This window comes from Fundulus heteroclitus, chromosome 14, assembly GCF_011125445.2.
Source record: "Fundulus heteroclitus isolate FHET01 chromosome 14, MU-UCD_Fhet_4.1, whole genome shotgun sequence".
Lineage (NCBI taxonomy): Eukaryota > Metazoa > Chordata > Actinopteri > Cyprinodontiformes > Fundulidae > Fundulus > Fundulus heteroclitus.
This window is the reverse complement of record NC_046374.1, coordinates 13,642,602-13,667,422: the sequence shown is the minus strand read 5'-3', so window position 1 is coordinate 13,667,422 and position 24,821 is coordinate 13,642,602. Positions and strand designations below refer to the sequence as shown.

Below are 24,821 nucleotides of genomic sequence, written 5' to 3'. Positions count from 1 at the left end.
TGGCAATAACACTAATGTAGCTGCATGAAAATTCAAAAAGAAGGAGATCCTGATAATAGCTAAAGAAATGCTAGGGTTGAGGTCTGGTCATACTCTACAAGAAACATTATTTTTTTGTTTGTTTTGTTTACTTGCAATGAAAAGAACAAGACCGATGTCACATTTCATACTCCACAAGACACTCAAGTACAGAACTCCCAGGATGTCCCAAAGCGGCATACGTCAGTGTTGTGACCGCTGCAAATTTCCGACAAATCACGCAATAATTGTCGGGCATCACAGAAGAAAAAACATTCTGCGATTAAGACCCAGGGCGAGCAAAGTTCTCTGTTCCCGCAGGGTGTGTACAGGCTTTAAGGCTCCTTGCTTGGAGTTCTGCAATTGGCCAGAAATTCAAAATGGCCGCGGTTAACGCATAAGCACATTGTCGCTGGCGTGGAGTCAGGGAGTGTTTTGCTCTTGGAGTTTCTTTTTGAATTATGACATTTGCTGACCAGAAAAAAAAACTTTTTTGTGTGTTTATTCTGCCACCTGGAGTCAAAAGAACAAATTTCTTGGTTCTTATGGAGCCTGAACTGGCCTTCCATGCAGAAGTCCACAATTGCAGAGAAGTAGGACCATCCAAAGTTCTCATTTTCCAAATCTCTTGCCTCTTGCAGAGTAAGTTCAGGCCTTTATGTTAACGCTCTTTCAGTATCTCCTCCACTTATGCACTGGTTTCAAGACCTTAATTGTGGCGTGGGCAAAGTGGGCCACTACGTTATCGTTTTTAATTATTTAGTCATCAAACATCCACAAAATATACACCAGTTTTTAAAAAAATCTCCCCTTTGATGACTCCTTTTAAAAATATCTTTATTATCAAGAAAAAAAGAAATAATGACAATAATTGTGTGGTGTTTCGCTGTACAGTTGCACTACTTAATGTCGCTGGTGCACTGAAGTAGGGGGAAAAAAAGGCCAGTGAGGATTCTTTGAATAGCTTCTTTTTTTTGTTAATCACTTTCACCGTTATTGCAGCATCGTTAAAATACGAGAAATTATCGTGAGAAAACGTCCGGTCCTCTTTGCCCATCCCTAGACGCGAAGCGGGAAAGCCAAATATAAGTGTAGACAGGGCCTTTAAAAATAAAAGAACTGAAGCTTTTCTGTCACCTTCCTCCCACATAATCATTATCCCACCAGCAAAAAAAAAAAACCATGTGAGAAACTGACAACAAGGAGAGGAGTCTTCTCATCAACAAGCAAACATAAAACCATCTCTGTGGGAGATTCTTATACGCAGATCATTTCAAATTTCATTACTTTGAAACCCAAACCAGCCCAAACCAGCCCTCTGTATGCATGTTCTGTCACTTTGGTACTGCAGTTTGGTCTTGGCTAGAACACCTTTCACGTTTTTTTTTTTTTTTTGTGAAGCCACAATTCAGCGAACCACAGAAAAGGTCGCATCGCCACCAATGAACATCTGAGGACTTTTTTTTCTTTTCTTTTTTTTTTTTTTTGCACAGAAAGTGAAGCAATATTACATCCAAGTGTCTTTAAGATTTAGCCCAGACTTACACCGTGAAAGGGTTACATCACCACCACAGACAATTTGCCCCCCTAAGTGCGTACAGGAAGTGGTTTTGTTTCCAGGCAACAGTAGTCTCGCAGAATTTGTATTCTTTGGATTTGCGCCTCCTCGTCTCTCTCAGCGATGTGATCCCTTCATGGCATAACTCTGGGTTCGTGTTGCAGGAAAAACAAAAAAAACAAAAACAAAAAGGAAAAAAAAAAACAATCAAATCCATTTATTACATATTTTCCATGTCACAAATAGTACACTCCTTTTAACACAAGCAGCCTCGATGTGTGGCACAACTTTCGGCAAGTCTCTGCTTTGCTCTGGTCCGCCCGGAACCAGCATGGGAGGAGGACCGTAGTTCTTCACGACGAGTCCCGACCCGTGACGAGGCACAACACACCGCCGGAGAGGGGGGACAGAGAGAGAAAGAGACAGAGAAAAACACCAACCATCCATCTCCCCCTCCTCCTTCCTCTGTGCCTCCCACTCACTCCTCGCACACCGACTCGCTCAGGTCCACCGCGCCGCCTCTGGTGAGCCGTCGCATCTTGCTGAAGTCGTGGTCGGTCCTCAGGTAGGAGAGCGAGGGCCCCCCCTCGCTGTGGCTCGCCAGGTCCTGGGGCTGGGCCTGGGCCGGCAGGGCCCTCATCTCGCCGCCGCTGCGCCAGTACAGTGTGTATTGCTGGGGGTCGGACACTCCGAAGGTGGAGGCGCACAGCTGCGCCAGGGCCTGGCTGGTCTCCCCGGCTCTCCACTGCAACGTGCGCACGGCGCTCCGCTCCCCGTCCTGGAACAGTATCCGAACGCACCTCTGCAGGGAGGGGGGCGGGGGGGGGGGAGAAAGAGCAGGAGGAAAGATGGAAAAAAGAATTACTGAATGTATGTTGTATTGATGACAAACAGAGGTCAAGAGGCTTATAGAGTGAGGGCAAAGGAGGAGGAGGGAGAGCGGGTTGAGAACTGTGAAAGCTGCAGGAAATGAGACAAAATGAAGCTCATAAAAGAAAGAGCCTCTGAAACAAAAGCCCCTGCTTCCCACACACAGCCAGCCAGGTCGGAAAGCTTTATATAAACTTCATCTTCGTGGAGCTGCTCTTTTATCTGCTGCAAAACTTCAGATATTAATCCTACAAAAAGTGTAGCTGTATCCCAACTCTTCGCTCTGCTCTTCCGGGGAAAAAGTTTTTCTTCCTTTTTTTCTTTTTTTTTAATCAAAAGGCAATCAAAACAAATATAATAAGCCTGCATCAACAAATGCCACTCGCCAATCACTTTAGCCATTATATAATGTCCGATTCAGCCACCTACAGACGCCCTCACAGCTCCCCGAGCGGCACGCAGACGCCGTGCAAAAGACACGGCACATAATCCCTCCACCAAAACAGCCAATCTTTGAGGAACTGAAGAAAATCCTCTTTCGGCTCCACAAACATGCCAACAATCCCACAAACGTGAACGCTTCCAGGCTCCGACGGCAGGAAAAGCCAGCGCAAGTGGCCACACATGCTCGCGACAAAAACCCCCCCAAACAGGACCAAAAGCACAGTGAGGAATTACAATCAACAGGTCTGACGATCGGCAAAACTCACAGAGTCACTGAGCTCCTCGCTGTCCGTGTGCATATTGTGTTTGCCTGCTTCGACGAGTAGATGCAGCTCGATAAATTTCATGTTATCTGACCGCCCACCTCTTCATAGCACTTGGCTCACTGATCCTCGCCTGTGTCAGTAAAAAATCTGGCTGCCGGGTGAGTTAGATGGGCTATTTGAAGCCAGGAGAAGCACCACGTGACGAGATAAAAACGTGGATGACAATGGATTCTTCTTTTTTTTTCTTTTTTGTAATGGCTTCTGGTGGACCTGTTACACCGAAGAGAAGGCCAAGAGGGAGGCGATAAAAGAGAGTGTAGGCAAAATGTCAGCAAGAAGAGTGTGTGACGGCTTTAGGGAGAGTCCGGTCATAAACTGGAAGCCCCAGATCAAAAAGGGATTATCTTGGGAAAAAAAAAGGCGGAAAATTAATCTCCCTCTATTTTGGGAGGAGTCCATCCAAGTGTGCCGTCTAACTTTCTAAAAATGTACTTATGTTTTGAAAAAAAAAAGCTTCACTCAGTGCTTTCAAGATGGGAACATTTAAGCATCGGCAACAATAATCGTAACTTGATGTAACATTTCGGTCAAACACGGGTGATTGCTTCACGCCACCTGCCAACGGCACAGATGTAGGACAATTAGATGATGCTGCCATCAGTGTTATTAATTACTGTGATGTCTGAGCCTTTGTGGATGGATTAATCTATTGTTTTTTGGGGCAGTTTTTTTTTATTTTGGAATGGATTTCTGCTATATCTGCAATTATTGCTGCTGTTAACGACGCATTCTCTCTCAATTTGTCTTTTAATAGAAAGTATACCTGGCCCAGCACCTAAGCTTTTGGGAATAATGCCGCTATAGCTGGCACTAAATGTATGTACTCCCGTGTTTTTTGTTTCCTTGGAAAGTGTTTTTATCCTGATTTGAGACGTTTAAAGAACTGTTGCTGCCATTAATTTGTGTTTCTTTTCTGTTTTTTTCTTATAATAGAGAGTACACCTTCCTCAGCGCTTCTGTGTTTAGCTATGCCTTTCCTGAATGGAGTCATTGATGGAGTTATGGGTACCATTATCATTTTCCTATTTCTCTTTTTCACTTCTATAGAAATCACATCTGACTCAGGGCTTCTGTGTTTAATCTTGTCTTAGCTGGATTGAGTCATTGATGGGACTATTTCTGCAATGTACTCTTTGTTGCTTCTATGTTCCACAAAATGACGGCAGGTTCATTGTATTTGTGTTTATTTGTGCATCTTTCCAAGCAAGAGTCACTGCCGTAATTAAATTAGCTCAATCTGTCAAACCCTTTCTGTGGAAAGTATTCCTGGTCTCACGGTGTGTTTAGCCTTGTTTCTTTCCTGGATAGCCGTTGACTTAGCTGTTTGTGGCAATTCCTTTGTGTTTTTGCTGTTTCTTTTACATAGAAAGTACTCCTTGCTCAACTTTTCTGTGTTTATCTTTGTCTTTTTACGGGATGGATTGGTTTATAGAATAATTACTGCAATTAACTTTGTAACCTCTTTTTGGTTTTCTTAGCCATTGAAAATACTCCTAGTTTACCTATATCTCTTTTATGGCCAGAGCAATTAGTTGTGTTTCCATCAATGCTTTCTATGTGCATTTTTAAGTATTGCATTAGAAAAGGTTGCTGGAAATAGCAAAATTTTGCACAAAGGTTTTAACACCCAGTTGAGGTGGTTTTTGGCTTTTCCAAAAAATAACTAATGCGCATAACGGTATATGGAAACACATTTGCCGAATCATTCTGATGTTGCGATCATTTACCTCACATCACTGATCAACTCTTTCCGCTGTCGGTCGGCGTCTTCCCAGGTATCCCCATTACAAACATAGAATTGCATTTTTTCTCAACATTTCCAGGCAGCATCCAATGTCACCCATAGTAATTACAATTTGCCTGATAGCAAGATATTCCTAAAAAGCTCTCTCCATTTTTCTCAGATGTGTGGTCCGTGCTAGCTTACAACGTCTACTTCCTGTTTATTTCATCCATGCATAACGCCAACTTCTGACGAAATTACACTTTGCGTAGCCTGGCTAATTCACTCAAAACCAGTAGATGGAAACATGTCCATTTCATGTCCTCTTTTTTTCTTTTTTGCGACATTTTAATAGTTCGCATAAATTTGGGTGACAACTGGATGGAAACAAAGCTATTGTTCTTTTTTCCCCATGAAAAATAAATCATGAATGTGTGCTTCTGTGCTTTTTGTCTCCTTCCTGTCTTTTTTTTACCAATCATGGCAGATGGTCGTTCATACTGAGCCTGGTTGTGTTGGAGGTTTCTTCCTGTTAAAACAATGTCATTTCTCTCCACTGCCGCCACATGCTTTCTCAGATAAGGGATTGCTGCAAAGTCACTGTCTGGTTGCAATACACTGGGCTCAATTTAACAGGTAACTTTCTACCAACTGGTATTAAATGATTGACCAAAGTTGACGGTGTTGTATCTTAACTTCAATTTAACTTGACTCTGTAATTGGATCTAAATTGTGATTGGACATTGTTGGGTAAAAAAAACAGAATTAAATTGAATTTGTTTTAAACACGAAACGGAGGTCTATGAGATTGCTAGAATTATTTGCTTACATCAGCAAGCTGACTGCTAAAACGAAGACTTGTAGTGATGTAGTAGTAGTAAAAGATTTCTGTCTTGTACATTTTATTTTAGACGTCGTTTATGAGTAGCATTAAGTAATATAGGAGGCTAAAGTTTAGACACAAAGCTTAGCTTTTTCTCCATACCAGCAGCCGCAACATCCACCCCGTAAATGAAAAGAAAATGCTTTTATTCCAATTTATATGTATTTTATGTATGTTTTTATATTTGTTGATTTCTAAAACCAAATTAACAAGTCCAATTAGATGGGACAAATGTTAACTTAGCACAACTGCACACTGTAAAGCAGGCAAAAATGCACATCTCCTCGATTCCTGTATTCAGTGATGGGATTAGTGATCTAGTATAGGAGTGATAAATGGCAGCAGGACAGATAATCTGATATCTATATAGGTTTGTGTGAGGTGGTAGTAGAATAAATTCCTCCACAACAAACCCACTTGTAATGCTAGTAATGTTTCTGTGGTGCCACTACAGTTAAATGAGCCGGTGCCTACTTGGCTCTGCTGGCTCTCCTTTTGTTTCTGGGCCTCCAGGGTCCGTCTGCAGCTCCACTCCTTCAGAGCTTCCTGCACTTGTGGCGTCAGGCAGCCAGAGAATGGTTGATTCTGCTCCAGGCTCTGGATCAGACACAGGCTGGCGTACACGCTGGTCAGGTAGTACCCACCTGGATACAAAAAAAAAAGGCTGTAGTAGTAGGAGGCAAAAGTAATATTTAGTGTGTAGTGTGTTGACAGTATGACTATTATAATCAGCTAAAACAGAGGTTTTTTTTTTGGCAAAAGCTGAGTCATAACAGGGTTAATTAATCGGCAGCTAACGTTGCTTGAAGCAAATGTTTAAAGCTGGGTTTTTACTCCCATGGATATAGGTGCACTCACAAGTTAAAGTATGAAATAACTTGCTGTAATTTTAAGAACAAGGGAAGGTAATTTTCACAAGCTAGCCTGGATCTAGCAAACTAAGTGGACACGTGCGCAGGGGCCCTTCACTTTGAGATGAAAAGACATGAACGATGTTTTATGGCCTGTTTTTATTAATTAAATAACTAGCCTTGGATGAATTGTTTATTGTAAAAAAATTAGACAAGTAGTAGCCCTGTGCTTTTTAGATTAGTTTAGATTAGATTTAACTTTATTGTCATTACACAGGTACAGGTACAAGGCAATGAAATGCAGTTCAGGTCTAACCAGAAGTGCAATAGCAGCAAGTGCAGGATAAACAATGCTTCCAGGACATGGGTTTTTACTGAATAAATATAGAGATGGATACTATTATAAACAGAATTTTACTGATAGATTTGTCCTATGAGTATAATAGGATAATACTCATAGGTATTATAATAATTTATCGGTGGAGGAACAGTTAGCAAATGGTAAATGATAAATGGACTGAATTTAAACGCTAAAGCGTTTCAGTATCAATATATCAGGAGCTGATCAAAAGAAAGTCAAGAATGGGTAAAAATAAAAGTCACTAATATCTATTCGCCTGGAAAAGATAACAAAGCCATCCTGTAAGGCTTTTGGACTCTATGTTCAAAGGAGTTGGCCGGCCAATCAAAATTCGTCCATGAACACATCTCCAGCTCATCGAGGAGATCATAGAAGAACCCAGGAGGACAGCTAAAGCGCTGCTGTTATAATCCACAGGTGTTTGTGTCATGGTGTTCATTTGTGTGTGTGTGTGTGTGTAGGGTGGGGGGGGGGGGTTCTGAGTTGTTTTGGACTTCTTTATTAGTGCAATTTTTGTTGTTTCCATCATGGCACAAGAGAACAACAACTCAGAGAACAATCACCATGGAAGTGGGATAATTTACATGGTTATGCTGTTATGTCTGTAGGTGCCATAGGCTTAGGCTGCCGGAGGACATCAGGGTCTATTTCTTTCACTCTGCTAAGTTCTCCTACTTTTCTCCAATTTGCATTGTTTGTTGTTATTTCATCTTTTAACTATTTGTTCTCTATCTTTTTTCTTCATAGTGGGTAAACCCAGGCCCGTATTAAGACAATGTGGTGCCCCTGGGCACTATACATCAAAGCCCCACCCACCCCCCTTACCCGTGCTGTCCTCCGGTAAAAAACATCAGACATAATCAAGGGGATTTCTGTAATGTAATTTACTATTTACTAACTTACACAACTACATGTAGGCATATAAGCAGTGAGCAATATTCAAATATCTCATTTTAAAATATTGAAATCTAAAAAATCTTGATTTATTTATCATTTATTATTATTGTGACATCAGTGTTCACAAAACGAATAATGCATGGTCTTTCAACAATTTCAAGTAAATAATATAACAGTTTATGAAAAATATATTTTTAAAGCAAAACTCCCCGTTAATGGGGAGTTTTCTTCCCACTGTCGCTTCATGCTTGCTCAGTATGAGGGATTGCTGCAAAGCCATGTACAATGCAGACGACTCTCCCTGTAGCTCTACGCTTCTCCAGGAGTGAATGCTGCTTGTCGGGACTTTGATGCAATCAACTGGTTCCCTTATATAGGAAATTTTTGACCAATCTGTATAATCTGACCCAGTCTGTATAATATGATTGAATTTGACTTTGGAAAGTGCCTTGAGATGACATGTTTCACGACTTGGCGCTATATAAATAAAATTGAATTAAATTGAATAATTTTGAGGCTTCATGCAGAGTCACAGACAGGTCTCAAACATTGATAACTGGCTTGTCTAAAAAGCACTAATTTAGTGACAGAATGCTCAGAGAATGCATTGCTTGTGAAAGATATGCTCAACGCTTGACTGGTGGTCAAAATTATCTGTTCAAATGTTTATGTTTTTTATGTTTATGTCATGTATTTTGGTGCCGCAGGTAATGATTAGGGTTCGGTTCGTACCTTCTCCGCCAAGCCAGGAGGGCTCCAGCAGCTCCATCATGTACTCCACCTCTATCAGCAGGTGTGGCCTGTTGCATTCTACCATCACATAGGACAGCGCAGGAAGGAAGTCATCCCAGCTTACATCCTGTCCTGTAAAAACAAGTAAAAACATCGTAAAAGAACAGTAAACACAGCCACACTGACACGTCATATACTTATGGTTGTGACACACATCGCATTTTATGTACACAGTATATGCATTTGGAGCTTTAGGAATCGTTTTTCACGGGTTTCAAAGAGCAGCTTTAGTTGAAATAATCTTGAAAATTAAACTTTGAACTTTTGGGGGGAAGAAACAAGTTGAAGCTCAATCAGGTCCTGACCAGAATTTTGATCTTATTAACAACATACGCTCTAATTCAAAGGAACTAAAATGCAGCGGCAGTCTCACCATGTAAGGTCCCCATCGCTTTGTGGACAAACTTGCACACTTGGAGCAGCAGGAGCACTTTATCAATGGGCGAGTGCGTTCGCTGCATGAGGATCAGTTTCTGCTTCACCCTCTCCACTTCCCGTGCGTCTGGGACCCCCGTCCGCACGCCGAGCCGCTCGATGGCGCCGTTCCCTTTCAGGCGGAGCATGTTCTGAGCGAGGCGCTGGGTGGAGCCGTCTTGACTGTGGAAGGCTGTGAGGGCTTTCTCAAGGTGGCACTTCAAAGGCCTGAGGATGCAGGAGAACATGGCCCGCTCCAACGCCAGGTCTGCCAAAGGAGAGGGAAGGAAGCTGATTTTGGGTCGTCTTCTACGTGTTTTATTTGACCGACTTATATCTAGACACTCAGAGGAACAGGCAATATGCCCAGAGGGATTCATTGACCAGTGATGGTCATTAATATAGTGTCAGTAAGGATTAAAAGGCATGCTTTCACAGTACAAAGTGCATAACTGATTATTCACAAAGAAATCAACAACTGAAAAATCAATGAAACGATCTCCAGGTTTTTAGGTTATGGGTAATTTTTGCACTGAGCTACTGGGAACAGCATAGATCCATGCACTCAGGTTTTTGATTTTTGCAATATTCCCCAAGCTGTTGGTCATCTTCTTGGGGGGTGTCTACTGTTAGGGATTATTTCCCTTTTAACAGGATTTTTCAACAAAATGCATGACACGGAAATACACAAAAATGAAACGGATTACATACGCCCGACACTTATCCGATCTTCCTTTTTAACTTTTCTTTTTATAGATTATACAAATAGATTGGCAATAGCACAACTAAATAAGTAAAGTTCCTAAGGTTAGTTTTTAAATACAATTAGGAAACCTAACCTAACAAATCTCCAAAAGCAACCTTAAAAAGTGAAAAAGTTGATTAAACATTTTTTTTTCAGAAGCAAAATCATTACTACAATTGACACTGGAGTCTAAGACCAGCCGTTAATTCTGTCCGTCCTTAAAAACTGGGCCAAAGAGGGAAACCTTTGCACAGTTCCTAGATAACTAACAAGGCAAAGGACTAAACAGATACATTTGCACCACAATAGTGCTATTATAATGTTGTCAGAACAGTAACCACCAAAAACCACAAATCTACTTCTGAACTGAGAAACTAACAGGCACCAAAAATAATTTTCAAAAGGTTCTTATTTATGCAGAAATGTTAGTGAACAGAAGATATGACAAACAACTAATATTGTGATGTTTGGGAGATATGTAATGATGTACAATACATATTGTAATGTGTTTTTTTTTTTGTTCAAAATCCACTCTTATAATCACAACAGTCCAACTCTATAATGGAGTCTAAGAATGCATCATAGGGTTTACTGGGAAAATTTCTAATCCGTGTTTACGAAATTTGATTAAGGGCATTTTGCATTGCAGAATGGGCAATATGTTAAATATAATGGATTCATCCTGTGTGTGTGTGACCTCAGTGTTTTGGGTTAGAGATCCCTAATAGAGTTTTTTTACTTTGAAAAAACGTGATTTTGTTCTTAGTCCCTTCATCTTGTTCAGGGTGAGTTTTTGTATCTTTTTTTTTTTTTAAAGATAATGGGTCGATGTTTTCCTCTTATTAAAACACCAGTGTAGTCTTTATGTAAAACAAGTCTGTTTTATCCATGTGCTGTTAGGATGTATCTGCTAAAGTGAGTGTAAGCTGTTAACATGAAGATCAAACAGAAAGGATTCAAGATTTGAGGGTCCTATTTTGAACTAGGAAACGAAGTTGCCATTGACTTGCCTTGCCGTGTTGACAGAGTTGACTAATAATGACTGACAGCATTTGGTTAGAAAAGCATTGAAAATGGCCTAGGCCATTGTTATGTTATTTATGTGGCAGCATTTTGGATAGTTAGTAGAAAAAAGGAATGGTGACAGTCAAGATTGTATGCTCTGTTAGCTCTGTCAGATTACTGATTATTAGCTTCTATGGCACAAAGGTTTGCATACGCTTTGTAACTTCCTGTCTGTGCTAAAGGACTGTTTTCCAGCTCTTAATGAGTCTGGACTACATTTGATCAGTTGTTGCTCAACATCTAAAATACTAGGACTGGTCACACCTCATCAAAAAGACATTATTTAGCACACAGTTTGAGATTTTTGAAACCCATATTATGTATTTTTAAAGCTTTTTAATAATTGTGCTGCAGAGAGAGGGAGGTGTGAGGAATTCCCAAGAGTAATGGGTCTTGTGAAGTAGGAAGTGGTGCCCTGGCCAGAGAGAACTTCAGCTGCGTCCCATTTACCAGGAGCTGGGTGTAGATGTAACATCCGAGTTAACACCGTTCCAGTTAACACAGTCGAAGTCAGAATTAAGGAAAAAACAAAAGGTCGGGATTCCAATATGGCGAAGGCCAGGTAAGCTGTTGTTTTGTTCATAGTACCTCTTGCAAACGTCCTTTAAAGCTGTACTTTCCACAAGCAAACACACATCTTTAATTTGTTAGGTTCAGAGCTGCAGACGCTACGTGTAACATTGATTTTAGATGCGCTCGTACAACTGTGTCTTGTAGAAAAAACATGTTTTAATCACAGTTTATTCTTCCGACAGTCGGCTTTAAATAATTTCTCCAACTTTCCGAGTGGGAAGTCCGACTTTAGCGACCGTTACAGTTTATACTTCTGACTTGGACGTCACAATTTCTGAGTTCTGACTGCGAATGGACTGCAGCATCAGTTTTTGCCACCTCAAGTAAAATTTTATTTTTTATTTTTTGAAAGGGGTAGTTCTGATTTTTTTTTTGAAGCAAGTCTGTGGCAGATAGTTTACTGTCTGGTAATGGAAAGATGACGTATCATTGTCGGCTTGTTGGAAACTAAACAAGTCATCAGAGTGGTGGAAGCTAATAAGTTAGCCACACTTACACTATCTATTTTTATGCATTATGCGTTGTCATTTCTGCTTTAACTTTTTGCTCTCTCTCTTTTCTCTTCATAGTAGGTACACCTGGTCTGGCGTTCTGTTAACTGTGACATCATCCAGGGAAGACGGCTCACCCGCTACTACCATCTAATGTAGAACAGATTACTAGATCAATGTGTGCTTCTGTGCTTTTTTGTCTCTCTTGTTGTGTCTCTGCTCTGTCTTCTGTAACCACCAGTCGGTCGAGGCAGATGACCGTTCATACTGAGCCCGGTTCTGGTGGAGGTTTTTCTTCCCACTGTCGCTTCATGCTTGCTCAGTATGAGGGATTGCAGCAAAGCCATGAACAATGCAGACGACTCTCTCTGTGGCTCTACGCTTCTCCAGGAGTGAATGCTGCTTGTCAGGACTTTGATGCAATCAACTGGTTCCCTTATATAGGACATTTTTGACCAATCTGTATAATATGATTGAACTTGACTTTGTAAAGTGCCTTGAGATGACATGTTTCATGAATTGGCGCCATATAAATAAAATTGAATTGAATTGAACAGCATACAGCCTCACGCTAGATGATTGTTACGTTTGGAGCTGTTCTGGTTATCTGACGAATCTCCACGTGTCGATGTGAAGCTACATTATATATTTTTATCAGGGGTGCCGATAAACGAGCTGTCACATAATCCTGAATTTCTCCACAGTGCAGATCAGAAGCGGCCTGATCCTTTTTAAAAAATGTATCGGATTTGGTAAATGCTGGACTGTATCTGTGAAGCAAAGACAAATCAAGGTTGTTGCTTTTTTGGCAGTAGAAACACTCCAGAATAATGTTGCATTTGGCCTGACGACAATAATCTGTTAATGTCCAACCTCATGTCCGTGCACATGCGCGCTCTCACACGCAGAGACACTCTCAGCGTAGTCAGTGGGCAGTCCTGACTCAATATTTTCCACTTATCATCAATCTCTTCCTCCCCCTCCATCATGTTTCCCTGCTGCATAATCCCCCACATCTCTCCTCCATCTACCTCACGGTATCCCCCTTGTGATCAATCACTCTCCCTCACTCCTCCCTCTCAGCATCCAGATGTTGGTTACCGGCTCTGGGGCGTTACTCATTACATGTAGCGCGGCTGCAGCTTTGTTACAGACGAGCGGGTTTTGCAGAAAGAGGAGTGTATTTTCTGAGCTGTTACTCACGGACCTGTAACTGATTACACTTTCCAAGTAACCTGCCTATTTCTATGTCTCCCTCCCACCCTCCAGTGAATCGTGCAGCTTTTCAAGTGAGCGTGGGACTCTGATATCTTTTTATGATAAACGAGGGGGAGAGGGAAAAGAAAAAATGCAAATGCCTCACGCCGACGCAATGAGAGATAAATCAAAATCGCAGCGCGGAAGGAAGGAGGGAAGGAAGGAAGGAAGGAAGGAAGGAAGGAAGGAAGGAAGGAAGGAAGGAAGGAAGGAAGGAAGGAAGGAAGGAAGGAAGGAAGGAAGGAAGGAAGGAAGGAAGGAAGGAAGGAAGGAACGGAGGATGGACGGAAGCCGAGGCCGACTGCCCCAAGGCTCGAAACAGCCGGGCAACCGTCATTCGTCATCACACACACACACACACACACACACACACACACACACACACACACACACACACACACACACACACACACACACACACACACACACACAACTAAACTCTGTCAACAGATCCGACCACTTTCCTCGCAAAGAATCCTCCCGTAATATCTGTACAGCACAGAGACGAGTCAGGCGCTACACACAGGAAGCTGGTGAGTGCGGGAGCGTCAGGCAGGGCTATCCCAACTCTGTTTGTTAAATATCAGAGACAACATGACCACCCCCTCCAACCATCACTTTACTACCACATACTGTAAGCTGCTTTGTGTTGACAGCTTCTTTCTCCGGTGCCTGGGCAGCCCACCATGTCTGCTCGTAGAAAACCTTCCTCCTCTCTGACACCATCTAGCCTCCGGCTTCTAATGTTTTCTAATTGAGCAGTGTTTTTTTCTTTACACATGTTTTTCTTGCTCTTGTCGTTGTCCGTGGCGTTTAGTCTGACAAGCTCACAATATGTGGACCTTACATCTTCACAAGGATACTGAGCACAGATTTTATTGCAGCACAGTGGACCTGATCCAGTCAGAACATTCACACAGTTGTCAGGAATGGAAGGACGCACCGCAAAAACTAAAAATAAGTAACCTTTTCTTGAAATAAGTGTGTTTGTTCTTGACTTAAGCAGAGAAATAAGATTATCTGCCTTTGGAATGTGAAATTGGACCCCTAAATTGAGATAATTAGATACACTGCAGTTGAAATAAGATGATGGAGATGAGTTGTTCCTATTTTAAGAGCAAAAATCTTATTCCATTGGCAGATCATCTTATTTACCTGCTCAAATCAAGAACAAATACAGTCATTTAAATTGTTTTTAACTTATCTTTAGTTCAGCTTTTGCAGTGTGGATTTCCAGACTATAAACGTGGTTATAAATTAGCTTTCAAGAAACTAAATGCAGCCAATTTCACAGACAAAACATATAAACTGTGGTTTATTTTTATTATTTTATTTAACCTTTAAGCCTTTGAACCTTTACACCATGTGTTTGGCTGCTTTCTACAGTCAGGGGAATTGTAAAATGGTCAATAGAAATTACATTGTGAAGCACAAGTAACACTAGATCAGAGATTTAATGGTCGATTACCAGTTTTGCAATGCCCTGACTGGCTTGTATTAATTTTACTCAACTCTGACTTGTCCTTCAGAGCCCTAAAAGGCTTCAACAATATACAGCTGTCCTAGTTTCTGCACAAAATGAAAATATAGCGGCCTAAACTGTGATGGCCACGCTACAGAAAAGTCAATGACCGTCCTGCACTTTCATTTATCATTTTGCACATTTATTATTTTCAGTCATCACAACACAATGACATAATTTCATTTACAATAAAAGTTTATTGATTGTCTTATATACATTTTTGCCATTTGTAAGCGTGCACATTTAGTTTACTTGTGTATTTTCATCAACTAATTTCACACATTTGGTTTGGGATTTTACCAAATTCTTGTCTCTTTTACTAGTTTCTTACCTTTCATGATCCCTGGGAGTTTTCCCAGACAAAAGATGGTGGCCAAGGCTCAAAACACCTAAAACATGGAGGGGATAATTGGGCTCCAGGTGGAAAAGGGCGAATTTGTATTTTCTTTAGTTCAAGCTTTCATTTGCATTGAGACATTCTTTTAATCTCATCTCAAAAGCCACTTATTTAAGCTTGCTTTTCTGTAGAATGATTTTTGGTGCATTTCTTTTTTTTTTTTAAATTTTATTTATTCTTTTATTTTGGAAAGCGTCTTTGAGTGTCCAAAAAAAAGCACTATATAAGTTTGATGTATTATTATTATTATTATTATTGTTTTACAAAACATTTGTCTTTAAAGTTTAATATTATTGATTCCCTAAACATGTGTGTTTATTTCATCAATAAACTCAACTACTTTTGTTGTTTTCGTAGTGAGTGGGTTTATTGTGTCTATTTACCACTATTGTGTTGTAATGGTCTGGTTAGCCAATATATAAAATATACCCTGAGGTTAGTTTGTGAAGTAAGGTGGTTTGTTAAATTGACTTTTTTTCTCCCTGTGACTAATTTTGTTACTTTGATGTCTTTTTATGCGATTTTTTGGAAAATCTAACTTTTGGGTAAATATAGAAACCCTATGTTTCTAATTATTCTGTGAGTTCTCCTGCTTTGCAACGTGGTCCATCACATCAACAATAAGCTGTTTGTAGTAAAAGAAAACAGTGATTCCTCAAAAACATGTTACAGAGCTGGCTTTCTGTTCATCACTAAAATTTGTGATGAACAGAAAATGCAGTAAAATTCTTCAGTTACATACAAAAAGAAACTCCTTAAAAAGGAATATGCTGAATATCTCACTTACTCCTTTACAAAATCGATTTAATCTCACTATTTTCTTTTTTGTAATCTGCACCAAATCACACAATATTAAACATTTTCTGTGAATTATTTATTATATTTATTTTACATTATTTTATATATTTTATATTTTCTGTAAGATCACTTTGAATCAATGTATGCAGCTTACTATTTGAGGGGGAAAGAGTTGCTGTTGGACTGGTAAAACATTCCTTCATTTATTTTGTAAGGAAACTTAAAAAAAAAAAAACGTTTCTGTTGTGATCGTATCAGAGACAGAGCGGTCGGCATTTACACCTCCACAGTTTAACAGGATCACACCATTATTTCAAAACAAAGACAAAATAATGACAGTAAAAAGATGCTTTGCTCCGTTACAGTACTGTAGAAAAGGTTTCTATCTAAACTTTTTTGAGGTTTCTCTCCAGGTTGGGTTAATGCTACTGTCCTGGTGGCTTTTCTTAGTAAATTATGGCCACCGGACCCGAGTATTTCCCACCCAGAAAGAGGACGTCCAGTGGCTATCAATACTGGAATCGAAGCTTGATCACAACCTTTATTCTGAGATCATTATGCAGTGAAAATGCTGAATGCGCCATCTGGATCAACGAAAGCTACTGTAAAATAGTTTCTGAGTTCGTAGTGGATGTCTTTGAACAAGTTCATCATCATCCCAAGACCAGGATAACATTTCCTACTGGCTCTTAATCAAGAACATTTGTCTGACCACTGGCGAGTGGTTGAAGCAAAGATTAAAAAATCAAGCCAACACTGCTCTGCTCCACTAGGGGCATAACCCCCCAGGCAGTGCAAGACTATAAAAGAGTTCCTGATTTTAAAAATGCATTTTTGCCTAAAACAAATGTACTAAAAAGGGATTTGCAGTTTGAAAAAAGCTAGTTTTTGTGTTTCTTTTTTCTACATATACCTCAACTGAACAATAATCTTTGACCAGAGGTTTTTAATTTTTGAGAAAAGTTATTAAATGTCAACCTGCCGGACTCCTGCTTTTTTTTTTTTTTTTTTTTTTTAGAAAAATGCGCCGTGCGAGTGAGACCAAAGTATTATCTGTGCTTACTGCGTTTTCTGTGGTATGACTAACATTTCTATGGTTTTAACAAACACTTTCCTTGGTTACAAGCATTACCAAAGGGCCAGGCAGCTGATGATAAAGATGAGACACGCCAGAGCCAACAAGACCTGGAGGCAGCTATCAAAGCAACCTGGGCCTCCATTACACCACAGCAGAACCACAGGCTCATCTTCTCCATGCCACGTCACATTGATGCAGTAGTTTATACAAAGGGAGCCAAAACCAAGTATTGAGCATATAGAAATAAATATAAGTTTCAGAAGACGGTCATTTCAGTACCAATTATCCTTTTTAAACCCCTTAATCCCCCCCCCCCTCCCAAAAAAAAAAAAAGATATGGCTGAAATACATTCCATGAGAACACCGATGTTTTAATGGGTTTTAATTATCTTTTGTAAGTTTCAAATGTGGGTTTTTTATCGTTTGTAAGCTATAGTCATTCAAATTACAAGACATAAAGGATAGAAATATTTCATCCGTTACGTAATAAAATTATGTAATATATGAATTTGACTTTCTGAAATTAATGACAAAACATGTTGAACTTTTTAAAGTTATTTTAATCTCTTTAGCTGTGCTTGTGATTATTACTGATCTAAACAAGCATATTAAATATTTTTGGGTGCTTATAGAGATAGCCAACCAACAAAATATTTCATTACATATCAAAATTCTGCCAATGAACCCTTTATCCCTTCCCTGTAAAGAATCGTCAACAATTGATTGATAATCAGCTTTTGAAACGGGTTGAATATTTCAAACTGCAACGTCTCTGATTGAGGTGGAAGCAAATGCAGATGCCCATTTTGCAGCCTGGTTCAGGACCAAGATTTTAATTTCAGTGACTAAACTGAACCACAAGAGGCAAAGGAAAAGCAGGCGATCTGACCTGAGCGGATCTAACACCTGACTGTAAAAACCGGGGGATATTTATAGCGGGGAGGGTGGAAAGGACGAGTGGAAGTAGGTGAGCTGATTAAGAGCGTGCTGCAGCTGGGAGCCAAGCCTGTCAGGAAGAGTATGAGAAAAATTACAGGAACAAATCAAGAGACATGTCTTAATTAAATGGAGAAAAAAAAACCCTGTACCAACAGAAAAACATTAATGTAGATTGGATGTTACATAAAATTAGGTAACAGTAGAAAAGAGATTCAGCTTTAATTTTTTTTCTTCTTTTTCTGCGTAAAAAGTGAAAATAGTCAGCTTTTTTATTTGCATCTTTTGCTTATTCCTTGCCTGAAACGATTTAAAACTATTTCCACTCATCACTTCAAAACAATGAATCTAAAACATTTGGAAAAAAGTCCTTAAGCATGACTTTTAAGAGGGATCACTTGCCCTTCTGAAGTTTTAGGTGGCCCTCCCACCTGCCTGAGTCAAACTTTGCAAACAAAATGACGTGTGCAAACGCAGATGACAGCACAACGATGCGTTAGAAGACTTTTTTTTGGTGTTTCTCTTGGCTTACCTTTCTCGTTCTCGGGCACCAGGGTTTCAATGGGAGGCTCAAGTTCTCTGCTGTCCAGCAGGCAACACTTCGCCTGTGACAGGAAGAGGCGCAGGCCTTGCAGAAGCTGCACCGAAGTTGCACCTGTCGCCGAAGACGACGAAGAGGAGCTCAGCGCTTTCAGCACCTTTCTCTGCTCCTGGAGGAAGTCCTGAACCGTGCCCCCGAAGACCGAGCGTCTGTCCCGGGCCAGTTCCTCCACCAGTCGAGTCAGACGCTTGTCGGGCGCGAAGAAACACACAAACGCCTCGCTCATGCGATGTAGCCCTCCGCGGCCTCGCGAGCGGACCAGTGGCGGGCGGTGGAAGGCGTTTGTTTGGGCTTGGGCCATGCTTTCTGGTTCTGAATCGGAGTCGTTTTCGTCCTCCATGCTGCTGAAGGAGCTGCAGCTGTCGAGCTCAGCCAAGGACGGAGCCGGCCGGCGCTCCAGGCCCAGAACTGTCCCTTCGATTCCCGCCTCCTGCTGGAACTTGGGTGTCTCATCGGCAGCAGCAGATGCCTTGAACAAGAGAGGAGTCATGCTTCTCAGTTAGAAGATGACGACAAGTAGATTTTTTTTTCATTTTTTTAGAGCAGGCACAAACATTTTAAATCACTTACAGAAAGATAGAAGGAAATCTCTGTGTGCTTCACTGGAGCTCTGCGCTTACCTGTGGCACATAAATGGCCATCATGTCGTCTTCCTCTGCTGACCCGGGCGAGACTGCGGGGGTTCTCCTCAGGACGCCGGCCCCCGCGTGAACTCTTCTCTGGGGATTAGGGCTAGCCTTGTGCAGCCCCTCCGACCCGCCGGGTTGCTCCACCGACGGCGGAGGTGAGTAGGAGCCAATGCCTTCCAGGGACAAATTCATGGAGGACTCTGAGAGCCGGAGACGCATGCTGCGCTTGAAGCGGTGCCGTTTATTGGAGGCGCTGTGGTTGGTGTGTTGTGGCTGCTGCTTTAGATTCAAAGTTAGATGACATGAAACCCAATTTGAAATCATAGATCTTTTTTTTTTTTTAAACTCAAGATAGGTTGTAGCTCACCTTCCAAACCTCCAGCTGAAGGAAGAGCGGGTTGATGAAGCAGACCTTGCCTTGCTTGCCTCGAGTCATCAGAGACCATCGGTCCTGAGCCCCCCCCATTTGGGCATGGGCGCTGCTGGTTGATGCAACAGGCCCGAGGGGCCCGTTTTGGATGTCTACAGCACTCGGTGAGCTCCAGAACTCTAATAGAAGAAGGGAGGAAGGGTGTTCAGAAGCCACAAGTTCATATTTAAGGAATGAGTAAAAAAAGAGGATAGAAACTAATAAATCTACAACATCGGGAGAGATTAGCAAATAATAGAAAGGCCTTTTTTCACCCTTTTAAACTTCCAGCCTCTGTCTTGAAACATGCTGGTTTTGGAAACCTGGGCAGCCTTTTGGAAATCTCAAAATGAACAGATCTTCATTTGCCATTAAATGAATAAAAACGCTGCTGTTTCTGTAATGCCAGGCACAATTTTAGAGCAACTATATCCAGTATGACGTTGCATCTGTTCCGTGTATAAATGATTAATGACCATTTAAAGCAGGCTAGAAAAGAGTGGTGCTGTTATGTACTCCTACATTATAGTTCTCAGCTGTGTGGCCATTCTTTGTTTTGTTTTCTTTCTCTTTTCTTTTTTTTTTGGCATGTTAAAAAGAACACTCCAACCAAGCAGCATAGAAAACACTGACAGGTTGCTTTTAAGTCGGTTCATTTGCTTTTATCTGATCTAGGATGAAAAGTAAAAACAGAAATAATTTGCACCGTAGGGCAGACTCGTTTTTCAAGAGCTACGATATTCCAGAATCTGCTTATCACTTTCGGCCATCATGAAGTCACACCTCGCTCTTTGCTGCTGCGGCACAACAGCACATGCTTCTGTGTTAAAATAGACGCAATCTGGCAGTCACTTCCTCACACAGTTGACTTTCTCACAACTGATATGCAGATATTCTTCACTCTGTTAGTTGTAGTGACGAGGGAAAACTGTCAAATGCAGCTAGTGAGGAGCGAAAACACACAGTTGCATAGAAAGGGCACTACAGTTAATTTGTCTTTGGTTTAAATATGAGGAATGCAAGAATTGTCATTATCCATTACGTGTATGACACATGAGAGTCTGTGGCATTCACTGTGATTCGACGAACAATTATTCTAAATTTATTGCTAAAATCATTTCTGACTAAATGAGTGGTGTTTACCCTGTCCCATGTGCGAGATGGCTTCCAGTTGTCGGTGTGTCGTGGCACTGGCAATGGCCTCTGGTAGCTGAAGAGGAAACGGCAAGACATCTCTGGAGCAAAAGAAAATAAAAATGGATAAATCAAATGGTTCTGACAAAAAGAAAATAAGCTACACTAAACACTGCAGGGGCAGGAATTCCACAATCTGATCCATAAGTATGAGAATGAAACTGGGGTTTTTGAATGATTGGTGTCAGAGTTCATGAGTCTCTCTGGTTGGTGTACTGTCTGTGATTTTGTCTGCCAATCACAGAAAAACCGGGGATTTTCCGGCTGGGCGAGGACTGAGCAGCAGCATCGTTGTCAAGAAAGAGTCTTTCCGGGCAAAGAAGGTGTGAGAATATACGAGTACTGCGGAGAGGGTTGAACACTTTTTGTCGGAAACCCTGTTCAGTAAAATTTCTCCAACCTAGCTGCATGATTAATAGGATCATGAAGCGTTAACATAAGACAAAAGACATTTTGAATGTAGAGTTATCTGGACCTGTGAGGCTGGATGAATCACATCATGGAAGCACAAATCACAACATTCCAGGTTCAAGTATGTCAAAGTAAAAATTGCCGTTTATCCTCATAATCCAAATCCTATATGTCTATTCACTTTTTTTCCTCATAGAAGGTACACCTGGTCTGGTGTTCTGTTAGCTGTGACATCATCAGATCACCCGCTATTACCATCTAATATAGAACAGATTACTAGATCAATGTGTGCTTCTGTGCTTTTTTCTCTTGTTGTGTCTCTGCTCTGTCTTCTGTAACCCCCAGTCGGTCGAGGCAGATGACCGTTCATACTGAGCCTGGTTCTGCTGGAGGTTTTTCTTTCCACTGTCGCTTCATGCTTGCTCAGTATGAGGGATTGCTGCAAAGCCATGGACAATGCAGACGACTGTCCACTGTGGCTCTACGCTTCTTCATCTGCTTGTCAAAACTTGATGCAATCGGCTGGGTTTCCTTAGATAGGATTTTTTTTTTTTTTTTACCAATCTGTATAATCTGATTGAATTTGACTTTAGAAAGTGCCTTGAGATGACATGTTTCACGAATAGGTGCTATATAGATAAAATTGAATTGAATTGAATTATTTGGTCATCAAGCAACATCTATATAAACTGAAAGACTTTTCTTATTGTGTCATATAATGTTATTTTGATAACAAGGGTATTAATCAGTTCAGTACAAAACATGTAGAGTAGTTAATGTTTAAAAAAACTGCATCCAACCATTAGTTTTAAATTGGTTCTTTGTTTCTTGTTGCGAGTTGAATACTGGATCCACACTTGAGTTGTATGTTCATGTTGTTCTGGAATCGTTCTTAAAAAAACATAAAACTTAAAAAAAAAAAAAACAAGCTAACAGACTAAAAGGACATTTTCATGAGCTTGACTGACATAAATTGTAAAGAACAGCAAGTAAGGGTAGTAAAAGACCAGAGAGAAACTGAGAAAGACTGCAGGGCTATTGATGAATATAAGATGACAGGACAGTCAGACTCATTGAAAAAGATGCATGCTTTAGTACAGTGTTGACTACATTCACATTCAAGACTTTTCATACTACAAACATTATATGCTGCTCTCATCACAGCCTTATTTCAGGCCTCAGACCTGATGTGGCATCCCAGCTACACACATCCTTCACATAAGTGAAAAGGCCTGGCTTGCATTATTTTACACATCCAAGAGCTGCTATTTGGGACTGAAAACTCTGAGCGGCCCAGTGAAGTATGCCAATATAAAGCAGAAGCATACTTTCCCTGATTGTCAGTACTCTGCAGGATTTATGCTGGCGCCTCGCCAAGAAAACACCAAATCGATTGCCTGCATGCTCTTATCGTCACTGTGAATGTTTTTTTTTTTTTTTTTTTTGTATGATATATTACCTGCTGATACAGTAGAAGGCCACCAGACGACACAAGTCCGGGAAGCTGAGTGCTGAGCTCTCCAAGGCGAATGCTGCTCACAGAATAGAAAGAGATCGGCTGACAGAAGTGAAAGACTGGTTCATTTTAGGAGAAGCTGTCAAAAATAATATGAAACACCCATCACATTTCCTGCACTAACGGAGGGAAAAATCATGCAGGACTGCCAACTTTGTAGATTTGTTGGACTACTGTTCTTGGGAGGTTTCAAACTGCCCGCCTGTCTGACTCACTAATAATAGCTATAGTCTAAATTATTAAAAAAAAGGGAGAAACAATAGTGTATTATTTTTGTTTTGCGTCTTCTTGTTTACAGAATTTCAAATATGCTGTAAACCTGAAAGTTACTCAACATTGTAAATTTGTATCCAGACGTCTCTCTGCATTGGGATTGCCTCCAATGTTGGGACGCCTTGCTTTTCCATCCCACTGCCTCCACTAAATATAATTTGGCATTTGCTGAGAGGATTTGCTAAATTTGCCTTACAAATCTGGTGCCTTTTTAAGCAGGACTCTTAAACTCCAGTCCCCAAAGCCTGTGCGCTACAACATTTTGATATTTCGTTGCTTTCAGCAGAGTTGAGAGCAATCAGCAGAACTCTGAAAAACTCGATCGCCAATTGATTCAGTTGTGCAGGGCATATCTAAAAGTTGCAGGATATGGGCCCACGTGGACTGGAATTTGAGACCCCCAATTTAATGGAAAATGGACTGACTTTTCATTTGTGTATAGGATTTATGCCATAAAGCCATGCTAGAGGAAAAAACGGACCAAAAAATGGTTAATTAAGTTTCTGTCTATATGGTTTTCATTTTTATTGTATTTAACTGCTTCCCATAGTTACAGAAAAAGATCTCTGATGAATTATTGATGTAAATCATGCACAGGCAGATGCAAAGCAATTTTTTTCCTCAGAGAGCTGAGAAAAACATTTAGAAAGAATGATAAAATACTTTTCTACATGTATGACTCAAGTAGATTGACATTGTTTTAGGGTTTTGTATTATAGCTATATCTGGTGCCATAAGACTCATGGCTCAAAGAGCTTTCATCATCCTATTGTCACCATTGTTAAAAACTACATATCCAATGTAGGAATTCTCTGTCTAAATGGTTGTTTTGTACCATGAATTGATATTCAGATCAAAAACAATCTTCCGAAGCAACATTTTTTCAAACTGCTGATTTTCTATCTTCCTGCAGCAAATAGCTGTGCTACAGTGCTAACGCTAGGCTGAACCTAAGATGAAAGAACAGGTGAAATTTCAGCAAGAACTGTTTCTTTTCCAACACTGTTGTCCTCTGTCTGACTGTGAGAGCTAAAAATATTTTTTTGGGACGTTGTTCATTAAAATAAAATGCAACGCCATTTTTAAAGCTTGTTTTGTATTATAAGTCTCTTAAATTATTGTTTTTTTTTTTTTAAAGAAATTGAAATTTGAACTGTTGCTTGCATCAGTGTAACTATGAACAAATACCACAGGCTTGTTTCATACTCACTGGAGTCCTCCTCACAAATGAAGCACTCCTTAACAGAGGAGGCACTCCTGTCGGCTGCCACTCTCAAGCACAGCACCTTCCTCTGGCTGGAGCTGCACTTGCGCACCAGAAAAGTCTGAAAGCAGCAAGAACCATAAAACAAACAAATGTAAATAGGCTCTAGTTGAGTTTTTTTTTTTTTTTTTTTTTTTTTTTTGCATTTCAATAAGGCGCATAAGCCGCAAGCGGAAACGTTTAATAACAGCTAAGGTTGAAATTTTACTGCAATTTTACAGTGAAATTTCAATCTAAACCTTCACGTTTCAAGCTTCAGTCCCAATTTCTTCCAACGATATTGCCAAAATTTTTCAATACTTGAAAATATTTGGATTCAATATAGCATATGTAGAAACTGCTCCAGAGAATGCTGATTGTTTTATTAAGGTGAATATCTACCCCAACAGGCTCTCTGAGCAGGATGTACAGGGCGGAGTCCTGGTTGAGTGACAGCTGCAGCCACACAGGGTGAGTGAGCAGCAGGCGATCCAGGACACTGAAGGTCCGCTGTGAGCCTGCCTGGGTGCTGTCCACCTCCTGCAT

At 40.7% G+C, this 24,821-nt stretch overlaps 1 protein-coding gene across 2 annotated transcripts; it reads right to left on the bottom strand.

The window, feature by feature from the left end:
* Window positions 1–986: 986 nt before the first annotated feature.
* si:ch211-168d1.3 (ras and Rab interactor 3) lies at window positions 987–24,821 on the bottom strand. 2 transcript variants are annotated; one of them, XM_021322112.2, is made up of 11 exons: window positions 24,678–24,821; window positions 24,243–24,357; window positions 22,703–22,775; window positions 20,782–20,873; window positions 19,597–19,778; window positions 19,221–19,508; window positions 18,532–19,069; window positions 9,097–9,405; window positions 8,664–8,795; window positions 6,297–6,466; window positions 987–2,378 (listed from the first exon to the last, which is right to left on the bottom strand). In XM_021322112.2, the coding sequence occupies exons 1-11, from the start codon at window positions 24,819–24,821 to the stop codon at window positions 2,055–2,057; spliced, it is 2,367 nt and encodes a 788-aa protein (XP_021177787.2). In that variant the 3' UTR covers window positions 987–2,054. The 2 variants fall into 2 exon arrangements, with proteins under 2 accessions (XP_021177787.2, XP_036002215.1); XM_036146322.1 differs by having other exon boundaries at window positions 19,221–19,505.

Excerpts from the sequence above, each read along its gene's own strand:
- si:ch211-168d1.3 (XM_021322112.2), bottom strand. The coding sequence starts at position 24,821 with ATGCAGGAGGTGGACAGCACCCAGGCAGGCTCACAGCGGACCTTCAGT. Across the intron at positions 8,796-9,096 it reads AGCGATGGGGACCTTACATG|GACAGGATGTAAGCTGGGAT; the intron begins GTGAGACTGCCG and ends TTGTTTTTACAG. Across the intron at positions 6,467-8,663 it reads CTCCTGGCTTGGCGGAGAAG|GTGGGTACTACCTGACCAGC; the intron begins GTACGAACCGAA and ends TTTTGTATCCAG.